At 38.7% G+C, this 24320-nt stretch overlaps 1 protein-coding gene across 1 annotated transcript in view; it reads right to left on the minus strand.

Moving 5' to 3' along the window:
* LOC122980788 (copine-9-like) overlaps window positions 1–24320 on the minus strand; it is a 166977-nt gene that overhangs the window by 131208 nt on the left and 11449 nt on the right. The window contains exons 2-3 of the mRNA XM_044349128.1: window positions 15776–15816; window positions 2924–2970 (exon numbers count right to left, since the gene is read on the minus strand). Of these exons, the coding sequence (XP_044205063.1) occupies window positions 2924–2970; window positions 15776–15816 (88 nt within the window). The remainder of the gene's footprint in view (window positions 1–2923; window positions 2971–15775; window positions 15817–24320) is intronic.

Raw genomic sequence — 24320 nt, forward strand, 5'->3', positions numbered from 1 at the left:
TTCTGAAACTATGTAACTATATTATATTTTTAGGGTCATGTGACACTAAAACTCTCCTCTGACACCAAGAATAATTTGTCTGGTCAAAATGATATTAGGAATTAGTTCAGGTTTCAAGTCTTTCCATAAAAGAACCGGCATAGTGTTCAATTCTTAAGTAAACACTTGTGCAATAAAATAAACTGCATCACACACATTTGTCAGATTTTTTAAAAAGCAGACACAGTATCTAAAAACATAGATTCACCTCTATACAAGAGAAATCTCTTATTATCTCTGCTGCATCTCCTTTGCGCTGCTGCATGAGGGCTGCACGTAGCTGCAGCCTCATCAGTCTTTTTAAAAACGTTTAACACAACTCAATGCTCCCGTTCATTTGTGATGCTGGCTGCTGCTCGGCATCAGATAGCTGTGATTACAGAGCCATGCAGCAGAGCCATTTACCTGCATCGACCACCGCTTTACACTGTGTGCATGTGTGCGTGTGTGTGTGTTTGTTTGTGTGTGTGTGTGTGTGTGTGTGTGTGTGTGTGTGTGAGAGAGAGAGAGAGAGAGAGAGAGTGTGTATACAGCTCTACTGAAAGTGTCCTCGCCCTGCGAGACTGATTGAGGCTCACTGAGATCTGTGTGTGTGTGTGTGGAACCCCACTGAGGTGAGACTGATTTTCTTTGATGGCATAAAGCACAAATTACTGCAAGACACAGAGAGAGAGAGACCAAGGCAGAGAGAAGAGAGAGAGATACGAGGTCTTTTATATATTTACACATCCACAGTGTACCAGGGTCGACCTTCCGAAGCATCTCCGATGGTTTTCCGATTCGTGAATTCCTATGTTTGGCCACTCAGGCTTCACAGAAGGGCTTATTTTTTTACTATGTTTTGTTTACTTCAAAACACTCTAATCAGTGTGACCGTCACAGGATATATTGCTCCATGCCTGCTTACACTCTCTTAAGTTGTGACCTTGCTGGAGGAAAGCACTGATCATTTTTAAAATGTCAGTCTGTTCGGGTTATCACAAATACATTTTAGAGGATTGCTGTTATTTCCAACCTCAGCCTTGTTTTCGTAGATGTTTTTGTCATTTTGCTGAGTGATGGTGTAAAACATTTCATCAGTAACTTCAGTTTAAAGGTTTTTGTTCCTCTCCTGCTCTCCTGTACACACTCTAAAGGTCAAACCCCAATTATAAGAGCACTTTGTAAATGTGAAATCAACCCCAAATTAACTACAAAACACATTTCTCACAAGTAGAGTTGAATCTATTACTGTGAATATAAGTGATTTTTTAAATTCAATACGTCAGACTGCAGGCACTGTGGCATTAGTTGCTCAGACACACGTCTGACAGCAGGTGGGGGATACTGTTGCAGCCTAAAACTCATTTCCTCATCTCCCAATTAGAGACAACACAGAGAGGCTGGTGTGAGAGTGGGCAGTTGGTATGTATACAATATGATACTGGGTAGGGTATCCACTAAAATGACATACTGAAAATGCAAGACTGTGCTAGTTCAAATAAAATTTAATGCCACAATTTCAGTAAAGTATTATTAGAGATCTTAAGTAGGCCGTAGGTTGTTATAAATTGTAGGCTTTTAATCCTCTCAGTTGAAGCTCTTTAACTACACCTCCAGTTAACTTATGTATCCATACACATGGGGAAAATGATTTATTTTGCAATATCATGTAGTGTTGGAAAATACATTGTATAGCAATATGATGAATCTGTGCATCTTTCTATTTTTTGTGATTTAATCCTCAATGACTGTAACTATTTTGAATCTGCATGTTTTGGATCATCAAATATATTCAATCAATCAATCAAAGTTTGATGTATTACTGCTGAAAACTGTGGTTGTGGTTGTGACAGACCCAAACCATCATTGTTTTAAAACTGCATTTTCTGTTGCTCTTTTGCATTCTGCACAAGGTCCATCCAAAAAGATTTTTTTTCTGAAAACTGGACAGGAGTAAAGGCATTTTATTAACTTTCTTAACTTATAAAATGACTCCTATCTTGGCCAATATTTGACAGGGCTAAAGAGGAGTCCTAACTTGTTTAGTCTCGCGATACCAGACAATCAGAGATCTCCACCTACTGAAGTCTGGGGATCTCTAAATGCACGATATTTGCTTGAATGGAGGCGAGAACAGCTGCTACCTACGCCCCTTACATTTTGTCAAGGACACGTATTAATGGACATGATGGTCTCCCCCGATTCTCCTCCGTAGTGAACTGCATGTTACCGCCCCACTACGAGGTGCTGCCCTAAAGACTTTGGATTGGTTCTGCAATGCAGGGGTTTTTTCCACCTAGTTTTAACAACAAAACCTGAGAGATTGTCTTCAGTCTCTATGAGCAAGCGTTAAGAGACTGACCTGTAAGGACTAGTCAGGAGATGGTGTTCAGGCAGAGACGATCCATGAGAGACGGAATGTTTTGGGAAAACATGATGACAATAAGCTTATCACAACATTGTTTTGATTTGTGAGACTGAGCTTGTGGGAGATGCAGAGAACACATGCAGAGAATTCATGCTGCCTCTGTAGTGTTTAATGGGGAAGATGCAGCGTAAATAAAACTTTAATTGTGTTCATGCGCCTCATAAAGATAACGCACGCGACGAGGGTCCTCAGTGAGAGCGGACAAAAACTTACTGGTACACAATCACATTCCCCCTGACACTTTGGCTACACGTCTATGGCACATAAGATAACAAAGGGTGTAGTTGAAGGGGGAATTAGACAGTGGGAGAGAAATGCTGAAAAGTCATTGCAGGAAGCTTCATAAATGACTCTCAGTCCTTCTCTGAAGGGTTTTTAGGCTTATGTTAACTTTTACTGTTATTCCTAGAAGGGATTCTCAGAAGCTGGATAGATACAGACCCTTGACTTAAGAATTAAAGGCATTTCACTCACCTCCCTCCACTCCTTGGTCCCAAGGCCTTGAACGTACAACACCACCACTGAGAAGAGAAACAAATATATTCATGTTTTAGAGTCACTTCAGCACTTTGTAAATTTTAATGCAAATAAAAATCTCAAAATCATGAATCATGAGTGCATTTAACCACAGGGTCCAGCACTGGTATCAGCAAGGAAACTGATCATCTGCTCTCTTCTAGCAGTGTTCCTATAAATAATATGACCAACCTTTCAACAAAAGATTTAGAACATAAATATTTATAAAATGTATTTGATAAGAGAAATGAAATTCTGTATCCTTGAGATATAAGAGTTGCTAGACAAAGTATTAAACTTTTATTTTGATTGTGAGGAAGGTGACTCATCTCTGCTGAGGAATAACAGGCTACAGTAAAGAAATAATAGAAAGTAATTGAATATATTATTGCATTATATTATAATGTATGGAGGTATTTAAAAATATAATTGCAGGGGAAAAAATACCTTGAAAACTCTGCCACTGAACAGATAAAAAAAGCAAAAAAAGATATTTTTATTTCCAGCCATCCTGCAACAAAGCAAGACATTCAGTGGTTTGTCACAGGAAACTGACTGATGATTCACTGAAGACAAAATCACCTCTTTATATACAAAAAATCAAGGAGTGTGGGTACAACCAGGATGATTTTTTTGGTCTTAAAGTGAAACTCTGAAAAAAGAAACTTAACCTCACTCTAACCTCAAATAACAGAAACAGAAACTCAAACTGTGCAATCAGTGGAAAATACACACTGACTGATTGACGGGTGATTTTTTTTGGAAGTTCCGTGCAGAAACACCACCAAACATGCAGTCTGAATTACACAAAACAAGGATTACCACTCTGAACAGAGTGGGGGACCACACAGCTCCAGCTTGTAAACACATACACACACACACACACAGAGTGCAGGAGCTTTCAGCATCGGGCTACTGTGTTTCAGCTGACAGCTCAGTTGGCTGAACACTCAGGCACTCCTCAGGCCCCCTCAAGGTTAAAAGCAGTGCAGCACTTCCATTAAAAACTGCTCCCCTTCCTCCTCCTCATCCTCCTATCACCCTCCCACTGCTCCACATCTAGACCAAAATGAGTTCTGTGAAAATATTTTGTGTTTTTGTTGTCAGGTCTGTCAGGAAAACTTTAAAACAGCTACAGTAGGAAAAAAAATATCAGTCATGAACAACATCATCTCTTGTATCCTTGAGAAGCCATCCCATGCATGTATGGGCTCCCCAAGACTCACAAAGAAGAAGCCCCCCTCAGGCCCATTATCAGCAGCATCTACTCAGTTACTTACAACATTGCCAAACATATATACACCATCCTACCCCCCTCGGTTGGTAACACTCCACGCCATATTCAAAACTCCATGGACTTTGTGAGCAAGGATTGAAACTGGACCCAAATGAAACCATGGTGTCCTATGATGTGACCTCACTGTTTACATGCATCCCAACTATGGAGGCAGTGGACACCATAAGGACACAACTGCTACATGACAACACCCTTAACAATAGAACCAACCTTACAGACAAAAGCATGGCTGTGCCATGGACTCACTAGTATCTCCCATTGTGGCCAACCTCTACATGGAAGAAGTAGAAAGCAGAGCCCTGAACTCCTTCAGAGAAACAGCACCAAGCCACAGGTTCAGATATGTGGATGACACATGGGTCACAATTAAAACCCAGGAAGTGCAAACCTTCACAGAACACATTAACTCAGTGGACAGAGAGGACACCAGGAACAACAGCTTGGACTTTTTAGACTGTGTCATACACATTGAAGAGGACTGGAGCCTCCACGTTGGAGTATTGTAATGGGAAATTGCTGATCACTCAATAAACACACAAGAGAGCATTGTCAGGTTATGAAATAATGTAATCAAATAATACAATCAGAAGTATAATGCATCATAGTTCTGGAGACAAAGATACATACCACCTAGCTATCTTTTCTTTGTCTGAAAGGTTGGCACTTAACCAGTCCCTTAAATACTACTTGTACAGAATTTATGACATCTACTTACTAACCTTACAGGTCAGCAACCAACCCTCAGATAGAAACATAAGTCAAAAGTTCAGCTAACCTAGGAACAGTCTTTCTTCACGACCATATATGACAGTACATAAGCATGCACCAAGTAGCATCACAAAATAACATCACTACTATATTAAATTAAGGACAAACCACACTATCCTCTAAAGCTTATCAGTTTTACACATAAACATCTACATAACTACAGTTTATCTTATCACTGGCTCAGGTAAGGGTATAACAGAATAGACTTGACTGTTAAACACACAACTGCCTCATCTTACACAGCAAAGTACTAAGTTTAGAATAGACATAGCACAGAAGAATTTAGAACATGTGTGAAACACTAACTAACACTAAACTGAACTTAAACACTGTCTGAAACATGTATGATATATTGAAGAAATACATCAAATGATAACCTGTGATTCAGTTTTCTTTTACAGTATACAGGAAGTACACACAGACCAGTACTTACTCTTTGACTCTCACCACCCACTGGAATATAAGCTATGAGTTATCAGAACCCTGCACCATCGAGCTGCTAATGTACCAACAACTGCCCAGGCCCAAGAGAAGGAGCACCTGAAGGATGCACTTTGTGAAAACAACCACAAGATCCAGGAAGAACAACAACACTGCAGGTGGTGAAGAAAAGAAGAATAAATGCAACAACATTGTCATTCCATACATGTCCAGAGTATCTGAGAAACTCAGGAGGATTTTCAAGAAACACTGCATCCCTGTGTTTTTAAAACCCAGTACCACATGAAGACAGAAACTGGTCCATCTGAAAGACCGCACACCCCAAAACAGGAAAAGCTATGTAGTGTATGCAGTCCAGTGCCATGAGGAATGCACAGACTTATATATTGGGGAAACTAAACAACCATTAAATAAATGCATGGCTCAACACAGGAAGGCCAAGTCCTCAGGTCAAGACTCAGCAGTTTACCTACACCTGAAAGATAAGGGACACTCTATCAAGGACAACAATGCATATATTTTGGATGGATGGTTGGTTGGATGGTAGGATTTGGATTTTGGATGGTTTGAAAGAGGAGTGAAGGAGGCTATCTATGTTAAAGTAGAGCAACCATCCCTCAATAGTGGAGGAGGTCTATGACTCCACTTACAATGCTGTCCTTTCATCCCTTCCCAGGAGACTTAACAACCATTTACACTTGGCCTCAGGTGACTCCAACAACTCTAACAATGGTCATTACACCAGCCAGGAGCACTAACGAACCAAGTGGTATCAATGACCTTGATAACGACCCCACAGAGGTTAAATACATGGGACTCCCTGTCAGTCAGTTAGAACTGAAGAAACCCCTTGGATAAGAGGCGAAACATCTTCAAGAATCTACAACCAAGTCCAGTTGCCCTTGATTCAACCCTCCTAGATGATGATCTCCACAGACATCTTTCTTTTCTTGATTCCTCACATCTCATCTCCTCCCATCTATGATTCCTCCACTGCTCTCCTCTCCCCCCTCTATCTCTCTCTTCTCTAGCCTTCATCTTCTACTCTCCCTCCTCCTCCTCCCTCATCTCCTCTCTTCTAGCCTTCATCCTCTCCATCCTCTCCTTTGTCTTCTCTAGCCTTATTTCTCTCCTCTCCTCTAGTCTTCATCCTCTCCTCTCCTCTCTTCTCCTCTCCTCTCCTCTAGCCTTCAAACTCTCCTCTCCTCCTCCTCCTCCTCCTCGCCCCTCCTCTTCTTTCCTACACATCAAAGCAGAGCATGATAATGTCAGGCAGTGTAGAGAAAACATCATGTTTTCTACTTCAGTAGGACAGGAGGCCAGTCGACCACGACAGCCCAGCCACCACTGGGACCTGTACATCCCGATTGTCTCTGCTCTTCTCTTCAAAGGGGAAAAGTAACAGGAAGGAAGAGGAAAGAAAAACAGGGTCAAACTAAATTAATAAATACCAAAACAGAGTGAGAGAAAGAGCCTGAGAGTTTAGGGACGGTTGGCTAACTGATTCCATTTGGTAGAAAGAGAGAAAGTGAAGCATTTATGACCAGGCTGCCAGGCTGAGTAAGCTGTGTGTGTGTGTGTGTGTGTGAGAGAGAGAGAGAGAGACAAGCATCCATCAAGATTACAAACCTATGCAGTATGTATGTTCTTTACTTGATGGAGGCCTGTACTCCTAAAACATTTACACAGTGTGTGAGATGTATGTTGTCAATGAATGTTACATGTTGGCACTGGGGGGAAACTGTCTAAAGTCTGAAGACATCACGTAAAGTGACATAAACCCTCTCTGGATAGTCGTGGCTGTTTGTGGACACTTACACTTGGATCAAATGGTATGAAGACTCTCCAGAGTTGAAAGAAACAACAGTGTAAAACTCGTGGAGGGGCATTTTGTAAAGATGAGATTCTATATTTGTGTGCTAAACTTCAAAGCAGCAGTAGCTTAAGGGTGGATTGGTCGTTTTAGTGTGGAAGCAAAGATTTGTGCAATGGATTATCGATGTGAGGAGAAACCCATCTTGGGGAGCTTTGCCTGGTCAACGCCGCCCGCCTAAAGGATATGAGCAGATGATAGCTGGAATCAAAAATCTAATCTCGCACGCATTTCCACAGAGATGGAGGCACAGAAGAAGCCCACTGCAGACACTGTAAATACAGTCAATGTAGGAGTAGTTTAGTTTTGTGTGTGTGTATGTGTGTGTGTGTGTGTGTGTGTGTGTGTGTGTGTGTAAAGTGTCCTTGGTTTACGAGAAGAGGCACTTAAAGAGGCACTTGAAACTGAATGTATTATTATTATTATTATAATTATTATTATTATTATTAGGAGGCTATCCTCAGAAAAAGGAGGCATAATGAGTCATCAGGGTGTTACTATCAAACAGGATGTGTATGCAACAGCAAATAATTTTTTACATCCGTGTCTGTAAAGGAGGGAAGGTATTCTGACCTTTATTTAAAACGAACTCATCACAGATTTGAGCTCATAGTAACGCCCTGTTGGTTTACGAAGTGCTTCTGAAAGCAACTATCTTGTAAAAAACAATCTCACTGGGTATTAAAACAAAGAGTGAATATAGACGTCCAATGAAAAGCTGCCATTGAGGCTGATTTTAAGGAAAATCCAACTGAACTGCCATTTTGGTTTTATCTAATTTTTCAGTCTGAAAATGTGTTCATGTTATCTAATTTCTGTTTGGAAGATTTGTTATTTTGCCCTAGCCAATCAGAAGCGAGGGACAGTCCCACCAACATCATTGTCAGTCGGCACAGCGGTAGATGTTCGACTTCGATCAAAGAAATATGTAGATTTAAGAGTTGTTACCTCTGTAAGCTGATTTAAAACAGTCTGTGTAGCCTTTAAATCTTGCCCTGGCCTTTTTGTGGCCATTTATCTGCAATTTTTGTGGCTTTGACAGTGGATCTGCTCTGTGGCCAGCAGTAAGAGTGTAGTTGTATAAAATTAATATCAGCATTCAACATTTATTAATATTTAGTATAATACTAATCACTTATACGAAGTTCTGGTTCTGGCCATCTGACGAGTTGAGTCCAATATTCTCTCTGTTTTGGTCTCCACCAACTCCTGAGAAAAATGTCTGCCTCTCTAGCTGCTAAATGCTTCACTATGTTCACCAGCTAGTTGATAACTTTCTCTGTCTGCTAGGTCTGGGTAGAATAGTGTACTGTGGGTTTCTCTAAGCTCAGATGAGAGTGCTAAGAGTGAACCAAAAAATACTTTTGCAGGCTTTAAAACCAAAACAATGAGCTGAAAGACACTAAAACACAGTAGAGCTGAGGGGAGCTGCAGAGTTGTGTCATTATTTTCTGTGAGTTTCTCACTATGAGTGACACTTTTCACATTACACATAGTCATTTAATTCATTATTTTCATTAATTCTTTAAGTGCATGTTAATTGGCATTATATAATTAACACTGTTAATGGTAGGATACTGAACAATTCATGGGGTAACTGTATATTTAACATGACATTAAACATTACATTAATTTTCACGTTTGTCTGATGATATACAGTGTATTTTTTCTGCTAATGGGTTCTACATATTTATAATGCTTCACCATTAAAGTCATATCCTTAGTTATAACAATTGGAACCACTTCCAAACTCAAATAGCCTATTTTGGATGGGTAACATGTATTGAGTACTAAATTATGAATAAAAACCTAGTTGTCCATTTAAGTAAGTTGGTCTGCATGTGACCTGTGTGACGACCCCAGCCAGTTAGCAATCAGTCAATCTGTAGAGAATCAATACAGAATATTACCATTTATCGACTGTGCCTCTAAACCCAGTCACTTATCTACAGGCATGGACCTACCTGGTGAACGGGTTCACACGTTTATCAGTAGCTGTCAGTGCTGTGTGACATTATCAGTGTGTATCGACCCCGTCCTGTTGTGGCCTGACACCTGGGTCAGATAGAGGGGTCTAACCAGGGACATGAAAGAGCTTAGGGGGCATTGTGGTCACCGCGAGTCCAGTTTCCCCTTTTCCCCCGGTAGGGAGGAAGAGTTTGAAGTTCAGTACCCCTCTGACACAATCATTACCCTCCATGATGGCTCTCCGCCTCCACCCAGCTCAGGAAGAAAGACTAATCTATGGGATGCATCAATAAAGGACCCCTGGCCTGCTGACTGACTGTGTGTAGGAGAGTGTGTCTATTGTCATTACCTAACTGTTAGTAAACCCTCAAACACAATCTGTCCAACATCTGTATCTAATTGCTTTCTAATTCTACAATAATATTCAATATTCTGATTTTATAGCTGATTATTATATTTAAAATATAATTATATCGAATTTCTCACATACTGTTATGTATATATACATACATCCTTGCATCTAACAGTGTCCAGAGATACAACATCCCAGTAGGCTACACCAAAGGGTTTTTGAATATGTCTTTAAAATGATGTGCAAAGATGATGTTAATCCTAAACTGAATTAAGTGGCAGGACATAAAACAGATAAGTGTCAGAATCTTTCATTTAATGGTTACTGAAATTTAGTTCATGAATGAACATCAGCACATTACAAGATATCCCTAATCCTCACTGATGGCAGTAAAGAATCTCCTTTCTGCCTGCCTGTCACTGTTTCTAATTCCATAAAACTCTCCAAAATGATTGTAATAAATGTTCAGAACAGTTGACATTTACCTTCTTTACATTTTATATTTTTACATTTTACATTCTTATATGAGGCACTCTTTTACAAAATCAGAAAGTTTACTTGAGGCTTTTGGTTCCACAGGAGCTTTATCATAATTACTGATTGTTAAACAAGATGAGAAAACTTTGCCTCTAATCTGCAGATCCAAATCTGCAGACTGGCATTAGATAATTAGGCTTCTAACACAAAGATGTACTTGTGAGAGTTTGTTACAGGGCCGTGAGATTAAGGTTCTGTAAGGTCATCGCACACAGAAACACCACACTTGTCAGTTTTCAGAGGTGTGAAATCTTGTGCGTCAAACAAATGTTGTTTGGTTTGAAAAGCTGCAAAGGAAAGTCTCACATAAAAAGAATAATAACTAGATGCTTGTTTTCATTTAAAAGTGCTATGTCCATGTTTCAGGTGATAATCAGTGACCAGTTCCACATGGAACAGAGCAGTGGTTCTTACTGTAATACTGATTCTGATGGACCCCCAGCACTGCACAGCAAATAAACCAAAATGAAAGGGCCCTTAAAGTGACATCTGCATTATTACATCATCTTTTTGTAAAGGGGCCCTGAATGAAAATCAAGTTTTATTTATTATTTATTATTTTTATTATTTCAGTTTATATTGCACTTACATGGTGCATATTCTGAAAAGAAGTGTGTGCTTAATTCGTACAGAAATGCACAGTGTGAAAAATGGTTGCTCAGTAGGGATCCTCTGTTCATTTTGTAAAGAATTTGAATTTTATTGAGATAGTTAATCCATTACGATGTTTTTAGCTATGCTAGTATGCAATGATGGTTGCTTGGGCAGTTGGTCCACCACATTGGTCTCAAATTAAATGTCTCAACAACCATTGAATGTACTGACTGAATGTAAAGACTTACATGTTCCTCTCAGGATGAATTGGAATATCTCTGGTGATCTTCTGAGTTTTCATTCAGGAAATGAGCACCGTCATTTGGTCAAAAATTTAATTTGGTTTATGACCAAATATATACAAAACTAAGGACATTCCCATCAACCTCAGCTGTACTTTGTGATTAATACTAATAAGTAAATGTTAGCATGGTAATATGCTAAACTGGTGAACATGGTAAATATTATAGCTGCTAAACATCAGCATGTTGTGCTGTGTCAGCAGCTTTGTTGCATGGCATACAGCTCTCTATCTCCCATTGTTTCCTGTCTGCCTCTTTACTACTGACTGATCAATAAAAAGCAAAAATGCAAAAAAAAAAAAAAGTCTTTAAAGAAAAGTTGTATTGTTATTGCTGCTTGGTGAGGCAGTGCAGATATTTCAAGTTAATCTTCATATAATGCAATTGAAAACAATAAAAGCAGATATTAATGTTCTATATTATGATAGAACCAGTGGTTGGCCAAAATGTAGGACAAGCACAATTTAAACACTGATATACAGCATGCTGTGCGTTAAACAGCAGTAATGTACGGTGTGGATGACTTGCATTAAATGGGTCAAAAAGCGCAAAAAAATTGCTAAAAAGATTATATGAGTATCCACTTCAATATTTGTCCATGTCTGTCGTAAGGCTGGTGATGTAGTATGAGAACACGTGAGGTGCCGGGTATCTTGTGCCAGTGGCACTGTTGCTTAACATTAAGACTACATTTCCCAGGCACACTTTGCTTCCTGTCTCCCTTATTAGACTAAATGTGTTAGAAGTGATTTTTCAATCACTTTCACTCCCATTTTCATCTGTTGCCAGGAACTCTGAAACAGCATTGTGTCAGAGCTTTTTAAAAAAGGTTTGAAAAAGGTTTGAAAAAGGTTTTTGTGTCAGAAAGCGATCAAACAAATTTCCCTGTGCGAGTCCCTCTGGTACACAACAGCATACATCAACAGCATACATTACACCTAAGGGAGGTTTAAAGTTAGAATGCCTGCTTCACACCCAATTTTTTTTGACTTGACTTTTTGGTGTATCGAGTAAAAAGTAGCACAAGCTCACATGTGTGTTTGGTTTTTTTTTTTTTTGTCAGGTTGTAGTGTACGACTAATGTTCAAAGAGAATTTCTCATCTTTTGGTGATAGTACTGCGTGTGCTCTGACACTGAGATCTGAGTCTTCTTCATCTGTGCTACAGAGAAACACAGTCACTGTGGAATACACCACCCAACAGCACTTACACACACACTTACTATCAAACATCTGAACAAGGACCACACAGGCCTGCATGGACACACTAATGACAAACACTCACACAAACTTCAAAGCCATTAGGACACTATGAGCACCGAAAGGCATGTTACTGTACTGTATATTGGAAGCGCAAACTATACTTTACATACAACCTAGTGGCAATGTAGAAAGTATAGTTTGCACGTAATCACATACAGTATATCTGATTTTACTACTGATCTTTTTCTAAAGCACACGACTTTATACAGACAGGTGACAAATGACAGCAAACTGCTACATCAAGGCTGTGTTCACATTCACTCCTCCACAGATAGCTTCTATATTGTGAGCAGTAAATTTAAATTTTGAACACTTATGAATCATCATTTTTCATGATCCCTGACAGCTGTAGAGCTACATGACTGTATTTTTTGCATCCATAAAATATGACACATTGCATTGTGGGATTGTTAGCAGAAAGTAACAATGCCAATGGGCACTACTTTTTCATTCTAGTGTGTTCATTTGTGAGAACAGTGTATAGTGGATACATTTACACAATCCAGAAACTCAAACCAAATGGAGAGTCAATATTATACACTATATAGCAGTGGTGGAAGAAGTATTCAGATCCTTTATTTAAGTAAAAGTACCAATACAGCAATACAAAAATACTCCACTACAAGCAAAAGTCCTGCATGATAAATTCTACTTACGTAAAAGTACATACATATTATGAGCTTGATGTAGTTAAAGTATTGCAGTAAAAGTAGTGGCTGATATATTATTATATATGATTATTAATATATTAGATCATTAGATTATTAATAGTGAAGCATCAGTGTTAGAGCAGCATGTTACTGTTGTAGCTGCTGGAGGTGGAACTAGTTTACACTATTATTATTATATACAGTTAGCTAGTTTAGTCCAGTGGTTCCCAACCTAGGGGTTGGGCCCCTCCAAAGGGTCAGCAGATAAATCTGAGGGGTGGTGAGATGATTAATGGGAGAGGAAAGAAGAAAAAACAAAGTTCTGATACACAAATCTGTTTTCAGTTTTTGGACTTTTTCTCTAATCTTTGATTTTTGGTGAAATATTGGATCATTTGAACATTTATTGAAATGAAAGCATGTGAGAAGTTTAGAGGGTTTCATCTTTAACAATGTGTTGTATTTTAAAAGCTTGTCATATTATTCATTGTGCCAAATCTTCATCTGAAAAGTAACTAAAGCTGTCAAATAAATGTAGTGGAGTAGAAAGTACAATATCTGAAATGTAGTGAGTGGAAGTATAAAGTAGCATCACATGGAAATACTCAAGTAAAGTACAAGTACCTCAAAATTGTACTTAAGTACAGTACTTGAGTAAATGTACTTAGTCACTTTCCACCACTGCTACATAGTAAATTGGGAGAGCCAGTGTGTTAGCATGAGCCTCCAGATCAGCTTCAGTGCTGCTTGGCATATATTCACCAAGTCTGTGAACAGCATTCTTCCCTCATTTGGTGTTTTGGTGATGGTGGCAGATAAAGCTGTCTAACAGACTGTCTACACCCGACACATTTCAGCCGTGTTTCTCAGTTGTCTGTCTCATGTGCATCTGACACACTTCTATTTTAATCAACACACAATGTCTACCAGCCGCATAACAGTCTGAAGCATGTTACACTTCACAGTCTACTTTCTTCTTACTTGCACACTGATTGTACGCAGGGCTGTGAGCACTGCCAAAATGCGTCTAGCACACAGCAGCAAACGCTTGAAGTGTGAACACTGGTGCAGGACTGCAGCTGCTGTCGTGCTGTTTTTGCAACGCAGCCTGTGCAAACAAGGTGTAACACATCTGTCAAAATATCCCACAGGTGCTCAATTGAGTTGAGATTTGATGACTGTGAAACCTACAGCGTATAATTCACATCATTTTCATACATATCAACCCATTCAGTGAGCCCTCGTGACATGTGCTGAAGAGTCTGCATTTGTTGTGTTTCTCCATTCATTTATTTTTATCTCCTCAGTCTGTCAGTCTGTGTGTTTGAATGTGAATGCCTTCCACACAGCTGCTGATACCTGTTCATTTCACAGAGATAAAACTATCGACTTACAGAGATTTGAAACTGGATTTAGATTTAGATAGTGAACATCCAATGTGCTGTTCTAATTTGAAAATGACATGGTGTTAACTGTGGTAATCTAAGCACATTTCAAGTCTCTGCAAGATGTTTTTTAAGTCTCAGACAAATACAAACCGCTGCCTACCTGGATGGTAAGAGAACACCTTCAAAAATCTGTGATGATTTTATTTGATTATGGAAATTGTCAGCAGTAATCTTCAGTAAATCAAACAGGATGTAATTTATAATAAATAGGCTACAGTATGCAAAAACATCAGTATGGTCCCTTGATAATAAATCAAAGAAAAGCATAACACCTTGAAACACATTTATTTAAATAGACAACATTTCAATCCCCGCATGATCTTTGTCAGGGATCAGATGTTGTCTATTTAAATAAATATATAATTTGGAGTGAGTGAGCATGTGTTACTCCTTTCATCAGCTGTTGATGTTGTATTTGTAATAGCCATAACTACTTATGTTGTGCATATAGTACTGTTATATAATGAAATAAAATATCATTCATATGAATGATGATAACATTTTAAGAAAAACTCAAGCACATGTGATGTAATAGCATGCAAGATGAGGATGATGATAAGGATGAAGATGAGGATGATTAGGATGATAAAATGATAAGCATGGGATATCTGTCTACTTATGAACTACTGCATTTATCCCTGCAGAGGAAGATAATCTGCCTCAGACTTGCTAATCAAGCAGAAACCTTTCTTGACAGCTGTGTTATTTACTTTCTATCAACTTTTGTCATTGTTCTTTCTTTTCTCTGGATCCCCTGTTCTCTCTCTCTCTCTCTCTCTTTGTCTCTGGTCTCTTCTTCCAAGTAGCTCAAAGTGTTGCACTAATCACAGTAACTCTCTGTTGTTCACCACTCACTGCTCCTAAAGGTTACTGTACCTCATTGGTCAGTTGTGCTTCAAACACGCACATACTCTGTTAGTGTGTGTGTGTGTGTGTGTGTGTGTGTGTGGGGCCATCAATCATTTCGTGTCAGTCAGGCACCAGGGATTAGTTGCCCTAATTGGGAACAAACTTGATTGAAAGTCTTTGCCAGTTGACCCCCCGGGACGCAGCTTTTCATTCACTGTGCTGTTGTATTGTGTCTCTGAACGCTCTGGGAGACTCGCTGTGTTACTGCTCACTGATGCTTGCTGTGCACTGATAAGGTGTATGAAGTAGTGATTTAATAATCGCTGCATGAAATTGAAAACATTTACTTTGAGTTATGTGTTGCGCAGCAAAAGAGGCACTAGGGGTGTGAAATCATTTCAAAACTGAGATTACAAACATGAGAGTTGAATTTGATAAGAAGAATGAATGTAAACATAGCAGCAGTTACCTGGATCTGACTTAGAAAAGGTGTCCATGTCCAACAGGTTTCTGCAACAAAAGAAAGAGATTGTTAGAGGTTGACAGAGATAGTTAGAGCAGATGCTTTTGTCTGTGAGGTTGGAATGATTTTTGATATAGTTTCAGTCACTCTAAATGTATTGTAGTTATACTGGGATGTAGCTATGCAGTTAAACAATCACTCGCCTTTATCGGGACTGGCCCATTTATTAACTTCAACATTATAATGACAGCATTTATGTAAGTCGCAAAGAGGTCAAGTCCATAGATGTGTCCCAGCTCCATTCTACATTCTAAGCAGGTTGTGAGTATGTAGTGTGTTCACACTGTAAAAGTGACTAAATAAAGTATAGTCAAATTATCAGTATGCAGACTAAATGGAAACATTACTAAAGAGCTGGTGGCAGCGGCTAGACTTTACAAAAAATTGTGAATAGTGGTGAAACAGCTCTGGAAAGATTGTAGAAAACAAAATATACAGGTAAAACTTTACTGTAAGCCACCTTATTTAGCATTTATAAACAGTATACACAGATAATAAATGGTTTATAAGACACAATAATGTAGTTGTAAGCAGATGTATTATTAATGTATTTGTCATAACTGAAGCTGGTGTATAAACATATAATTAATGACAATATAGATGATATATAAAATATAAGAAGTTATGATTATTGACAAATACTGCTTATAACTACAATATAGTGTGTTATAAACCACTTATTAAATGTTTTTATACTGCTTATAAATGATAAATAAGGGGAATTAAAGTAAGGTATTATCAAAATGTGAAAAGTAAACATTTTATTAATGTCCAATGGTGCACATATTTTATCTTTTCCTGTTAGTATAACATTGGTTTCTGGTACACTCACTGTAAAAACAATATACTATGATGAGTAGTGTGCTGTATAGTACATATTATATACTGGGGTGTCGTATGGCATAAGAACACAGCATGTCATCGTTCATGCATGTTAACACATCACATCATGTGGAGTAATACGACACATCAGCATTATCTCTGGGGTGACCAGATGTCACAGGACACATGAGACAGTTCCAACCTTAAGTTCAGCTTCCTGGTATCATGTGGATTCACTGCAATAAATACAACTATCATCCAACATACTAATTATGTAATTTGATTAACTGAAAATTTGTTTGTACTTTGGGAAAAGTAAAGTAATTACTTTAGATCATACAGAAAGTAATATCAACCAAGACTGGTTCTGCATTTTTATCAAATCTTGTGGCCCTCGCCTGTGAAGGGGCCCTGTGTCAAAATGTAGTTTTAACATCTTTATTATTTCAGTTTATATTGTGCTCACAATGCGCATATTCCTTGTTGTGTTTACCACATAATGATACACAGAGAACCTGGGGCCATGTATGGTTTGCTGGGTGCACTGTATGTAATAGGAAATTGCAGGCAGTCAATGAAATTATCAATAGGAGCCCAGCAGCACATTTGTGCCACAGGGGCCCCTGACAGGTTATTCAGGCTATGCTCTAGTAACAAAACTTCTTGCTTTGTTCCACTGGTGAAACTAATGTAATCATGAGTTAAAAGGGATATATTATGCTTTTTCTGGTTTTCTGTTATTTATATCCTGTTCTGATGTCAGATGTTAAACATGGTCAACGTTCCAAAACTTGAGGTTAATGTATGTAGAAATGCTCCCTGCAAGTCAAAAGCCAGGGCTTCACCCTGCTGTTGTTTGTGTTGTCCACTCATATTTTGGATCGGATTCCGGCTTGAACATGTACGGATGTGTTTGACAAGTTGACATTTTGAGTAAAGAATGAGAGAAAGTAGTGAAATCCTACTACTATAGTTTATTTCATGGTTTGTTGACGAAGCCTCCCAAACGTCCAGAAGTAGGCCGTGACGCAACTTCCAGAAGCCAACCAATCTGAGGCTCATCAGGACAGGGGCCTTAATGAGACGGGAGCTAGTTAAACTGACAGCAATGGCAGACCTTTCAGAAACAGTTTTACTTTTTTCCTTGAGTAAGTGCCTGTGCTATAAGCATGATAATGCACTCTGAGGTGCGCTCATATAGAGCATAATGGACCAGGCAGAGTCTGTTCTCATCATGGTGCTCATACCTCACCCAGTATTTTCTTATATCAGGACACTTAATTCTGCCATTTTAGAAAACAGCACAGCATTTCATCAAAAACCTGGTGTATTCCTTTAAAGATGACAGCCTCCAGCTTTGTGACTACAGTACACAGAAACGCCACTGAAAGCCATGCAGCCCTCCTCACCTACAGGCGTTTGTCTTTCACCAGCCTGCAAGAGCAGCTTCATTTCCTTCCCTCTGTGCAATGAAACACTACACAGTCAGTCAGTCCACTGTGTAAATTGCATAACGTGGACACCATTTTCATGTGTTTTTGTCACTGGATTTTTCCTAATTAGCTCAGCTGTCAACAAAAACAAAAAAACTTGAAATGCATGTGTTAAGGTGCAAACTCTTGCTCCCTGGTCAGTAATATTACAGCTGACACATAAAAGCATTTCATGTTTCTTCATTTGGTAGCTGCAACAAGGGAAATGAATCATACAAACACACACAGACACAGAGAACAGCATAACACACAAGCATCAAATCGTTGCTAGGATTACGACCCCATTTCCTCCTAACAACTTGACACATTAGTGCAAACTGACTGTGATAACAAACACAGTGTTCAATAAAGAGCTGAGGAGAGGTAACTGACAGACTGAAACATTTCCCTCTCGAAGGCTTGTAGCTGTCAAGGTGATGAGAACCGAGTCAGAGTGTCTGCAGGGAGCAGCAGAATGTGTATCTTCACATGTTCATGCTGGTCTGTTCGTGTCTATTTACAGTATGTTCGTATTCATGCGTGGGCATCAGTAAAGTAGCCCTCGCCTGCCAATATGGTGACAGTTTGTAGTGCTAAAACCCAGGAGTGGTAGAGCCATATGGGTTCCCCACGCAAATGCTTTTATCCTACAGGGTTTACTATTTTTTAGTAAACAGTTTTCACCTTCTACCGAGAAGGACCAGATCCTAGAGAGACAAAGTTTTCAGGTTCTGTCCAGCAATGAGAAAACCTCATTTAACAGCACATTGAATCTGTGATGAAACTATTATTACTAAAAATCCATTCCTGACATGTTGCAACATAAGTATGCTGTTCACTCCATTTTACTTAACAGGGATTATACACTTTTACAAAGCAATTTAATAGTGTTGTTTATTCAGTATTTATATTTTTAGCAGCCTTTAATGAACACCATTTCCCACAAGCCCAAATCCGTCACTGTTGAAATGTCACTAGCTTGACAGGCTAAAAATACTAACTGGCGAGCTATGACAATAACCTTGTCAATCTCCATAGTCCAGACACACTGTAACAATAGCACACCTTCTTACTTTTTAAAGATGATCCTTTAAGAATATAGAAAGAGGAGAAGATAGAGATAAATAAGAATAAGAGAGAAACAGGTTGTAATGACATACACACACACTTTCTCATTCAAGGAAATGAGAAGGTGTGTCCAAACTTTTGACTGGTACTGTATAGTAAGAACACTACTAAGCTGGACAATTTACATGGGAGCTGTATTGACAGTAATATTACTGAATTCTTCAGAGTATCTGGTATTTCAACAGCACAAAACAAATTACATTCACCTCCAATGTATTATCTAAAATCCCACTGACATTTGTAACAGCACCAATAACTCCAAATAATTCCTAACCCAACAGTATGTCATGTTAGACCATGTCATATGTTTAGATATGTGTGTAGTTGTTTATGTGATATTTCTGTTTTAGCAACCTTTAACAAACCCCAAAGGTCAGAGCTTAACAAAAAAAGATGAGCCCTTTGGCTAGATGAGAGACGCTGTGGGTTCAGACATGTCTGTAAGAACAGCAGGACTAAGAGGACTGAACAGTGTTGAAGTTTTTAGCCAGCAGAGATTACAATTAAAGATGTAGAAAACTGACTTTAGACAGGAGTTTATGAATTTTATTGACATGAACAAAATTAAGGTACAATGACATAAGGATCCGCGCTGTCATGGGAGTTGTAGTTTTTTGTAAGAAATTAATAGTTGTTTAACTTTGTTAATATCACCAATGTTGTTTCAGCTTTTAAAAGTAAGTGCTATAGTGGATTTGTCTTAGAATATAACCCAGGAGAAAGCTTTTTTTGGAAAGCCAGAGGAAATAAATTCTGAATGAGAGACTGCATTGAGTTACAGAAGATTGAAGAAGAACTGCTCGGCTAGGTATCTTGTGCTTTGTATTGTGTGAACTGACACTGAATCATTCATCATGTTATTAAAGTGTGCTGATTTATGAATAAAATGTGTATGTATTATTTCTCTTCATTTACAACGGAGCTTTTTCTTATTGACAAAAATACAGTACAGAACTTCCACTGGAAATCTGCCAAGATGATTGTGAGCTGACTTACAGAATGACCTACAAAAAGACGTGTGTTTGTTCTATATTAGGTATACAGCATCACTGTGTCTGTTTATTACTGTTGTCAGGTGATTACTGGTTAAGCCAGATATATGAATGTATTTGTATGTATGTATGTATGTATTTAGCGCCTTCTCTTATCAATTTGTTTATTGCTGTTATAAATATCCTTACAGCGTGTGTGTGTGTGTGTTACTGTGTGCCTCAGACTGCTGGCTGGTACATACAGTGTATCTGCAGGGAACTGGAGACATTTCCTGAGGGATTTGCTGCCAATTGTTTTCCTTTTAATGCTTTACCACGTCATCCCCTTTGCATGTTGCAATGTCACTTTTATTTACAAGGTTAGACACGTCTTATATAATGTATGCTCACACTGCAATACTTCCTAGTGTCTTTCCATTTGGAAAGACACTAGTGTCTTTCCATTTGGAAAGACACTAGGGGAATATGTTTAAAGATGTAATCTGTAACATACAATGGAATTCAAAAGTAACCCCTTCCTGCATTTATGGAATTATCAGGCTCAAATTTTGATTTCCTAGATACATTTTCAATTATTTTCCACAAAGTTGCTTGTTAGAAGGGTCTCCACTTGAGTAAGGCGACATCTCCCATGTCTATTAAAACAAGGAGCAATGAACCACTAGAGAGAACAAGCAGCTTTTCTACAGAAATACCAAAATAATCAGATCTGCATACGACTAAGCCCGCCGTCTTTCATCTGAAAACTATGAAGGGTTTTTGTTTGTGGCTGCACTTTTATTCAGAGAAGAGAGAATCTGCCTTATCTTTGAAGCTTAACTTCTGTGAGACACTAATCTTATTTAGGCGACAAAGCTATTTGCATATAATGTGGCCTTATACTTGAGACCTTCAGGACATGATAAGGGGGAAGTTGGGTATCCAATCAGAGCCCTCCCCTGCTGTGAGTGACATTCTCCCACTGAGAAGTCCTGGCTCCCTGTGCTCACTGACCTACCTGGCATTTCACTCTGAAAGCACCGCCGATGTCACTTTTTAGCATCAGACCCCCTCCCACACTGTGCAGCCATCACAGCAGCAATGCAGCTCTTAAATGCCTTCACAGCACCACAACACAAAACTCCAGAAACTACTGACACTGAGCTTATACTCTTACACTTATGATCTTATACTCATACTTCAAAGGCTAATCTTGATCATTTTTAAGCTTGCAATAGATGATATTGGGTTCTTAAGTATCTTAAAGAAAAATTCAAAACACCAGACAAACCAGCATTAATTAAAAAGTTGGCAGTTCTATTCCCAGTCATTTCAATGCAAGACATCTGACTTGTTTGGTCAAATGAAAGCTACAGTACTTGACATTGACATCTGACAGATTCCTCAAATCACAAAATTTCCTTCCATCGATTAATCTACTGATTATTTTCTAAATTAAACATTTAATATATAAAATGATGGCAAGTTCCCAGATCCCATGACTGTGTCTTCAAATGACATTTTTGTCCTATCAACAGTTTAACACCAAAAGATATTTTATTTACTATCATAGAAGACAAAGAAAATCAGAATGTACATTAGAATATATAACTGAGATGCTACAACCAGTTACTATTTGCAATTATATACTTAAACAAACTACTCAAACAAGCTGTTGTGGTGGCCTAATAATTAAAATGCATACCATATACTGTGACTGCAGCGTCCCTGGTTCAGTTCATGTGTGTGACTAATTTCAGCTTAATCACAAACTCTGTTTGTGTCTCTCATTTTCTGCCAGACCCCATTTTTTTTCTTTTGTTGTCTCTGTACATTAATCAAGTGGAGTCATAGGGATAGCTGCATTTCTTATGCTGAAGCTGAAACCTTTTCACCCTAAGAAGACCTTAATTTCACTTCAGTTCCCATTCACATTTTTCCATTGGCTTTGCATGACATTATGCTTCTACATATCTAATAGGTGTGTCCCTTATGTTGCAAGGCAGACAATAAAGGTGTAGAGGTCAGGGTGGTGGATGGGCATACAAAAGACTCTCAAGCAGGAGAGAGGAGTTTGTGTTCTATCATACACCAATATGTCTTTTTTTTACCCATCACCATGATCTTTCCACAATCTACTGTCTAGATGTCCCTCCCAGATATTGTAGAAATATAAACTGGTATATAAGAACATAATCCCATTGAACGTTAAAAATGTTATCTTTGAACGTAATCCATAGTTTCAGAATCATCCAAGATCTGTGTGTTCTGTCTGGTAATAGACTTGGTTCAAATCATCAACAGTGAGCTAGAGGGACATTTGGGGCACTTTACCACAATCAGGGAGTAGGTCATTAAAGCTGCACTAATCAATATCTTTATATTATGGTTCAAATTGTGAAAGATGTCACTTGTAAAGACAGACACACAGAGAATGATCACTAAACTCTGGAATGCTCTTCAGCTCTACAGAACCTCTTAGCATCATTCGACTCATTGTTTTTGTTTTACAGCCTGAAACTTCACTGTTTGGTTCAGTCTCACTTCTAATATCAATCTTGTTTTCCAGCAGCAGCAGGCAACTGTTTTCAGTGAAAAAGTTAGGATAAACCCACTGTACACTACCTGCCAAGCACCAAACACTGAATAAAGTTAGCGACTACCTGGTGAACATAGTGGAACATTAAGCAGCTTAAAAGTCAGATATTTTCAACCGGACGTGGTGGAGACCAAAACAGAGCTAAAAGGAGAGAGAATATTGGACCAGTGTTTTATCAGGTGGTCATTAACATGACTTCAAATGGATGCTAATGTTGCTCTGTGTCTGCTGCATGTGTTAATAAGCAATATTTGTTGTAACAAATGATATGCCAGATGTCAGATGTTCGTAATATGTCAGCTTGTTCTGCTGCTCTCAAGTTATGCAAAAAATCAGTTAATGCAGCTTTAAATTCCTTTAGCCTGTATCTCATAGTCGTGCATATTTTCCTGCCACTAGGGGTCTCCCTTGAGAACGAACACAAACACTTCTGTTTGTGATTCACTGTAATGAAAATGCTCATATGGACCTAAAATTATAAACTACCTGGCTAACACATCTATTTTAGTCAATGCCAGGCATTAAGGAGCTAGCTCCATACTTCTGGCATCATAACAGTTAGAGGAGCATGGTTGGAGGGGGGATGTTGGGGTTAATAGGTGCTTTGCTTGCAAGAGATGGAAGGTCATTTATTTCCTACTGTTTCATCTAAACAATTGTGTGCCAGTGGTAATCACTGCAGACTCCAGGGTGGCTGCCACGCTCGGCTTGTCTAATAGGATCTAGAGGAGCAGCGTTTGGGTGGCAGGCAGACATTCTGCCACTTATATAAGACAGAAGAAGAACACTGATTCCTTCCACAGTATCTGACTGCCTGTCTAACCCACGTACACGCTGACATATCATCTGACAGAGCTGTTAACACAAACCTGAGTCATTTTTCAAACATGGTCTCTAAGGTGGAGCCTCCATATTGTCATTAACAAGTGATCAAATCAGATTTATGTGTTTACACAGCAGAATAATTTTCTGTCATTGCTGATTTCTTTTAATGCAAAATACACTGTCTGACAGGTTCGGACCAGCAACAAGCTAGTTAAATACACAGAAAACACATCGTCTTCATCAGAGAGCTCTGATGAAGACAAATTGCTGAAAGTAAGAGCTGTTTTACTGCTGTCTTTTATGCTGCCTGTAACCAATCCAATTTTCCCAACATATTCACGTTGATAAAACTGTTTTTATATACCACTGACAGTCTGATAGTGAGGCAAAATCCTAGTTTTATCTGTCTGATACTCACATTTGCTCCAAGAGAGCACAAGTAAAAAGGTAAATAACTGAAGTCGTCTGTTCTTCAAGAGCCAGTAACTATCCAAAATGCCACTGTGTGTGTGTGTGTGTAGACAGGAGACAAATTAATTCACAAAAACAACATGAATGTTGAGGTTGACAGTTCATTCTTGACCTTGTAAAAAAGCAAACAATCTAAAATCAAGGACCGCTTATTGAGTAATGGACCTTTCAACCAAATGCCATGGCCTTCACCAGCAGATAGG

The sequence above is a fragment of the Thunnus albacares genome, chromosome 4 (genome assembly GCF_914725855.1).
Source record: "Thunnus albacares chromosome 4, fThuAlb1.1, whole genome shotgun sequence".
NCBI lineage: Eukaryota > Metazoa > Chordata > Actinopteri > Scombriformes > Scombridae > Thunnus > Thunnus albacares.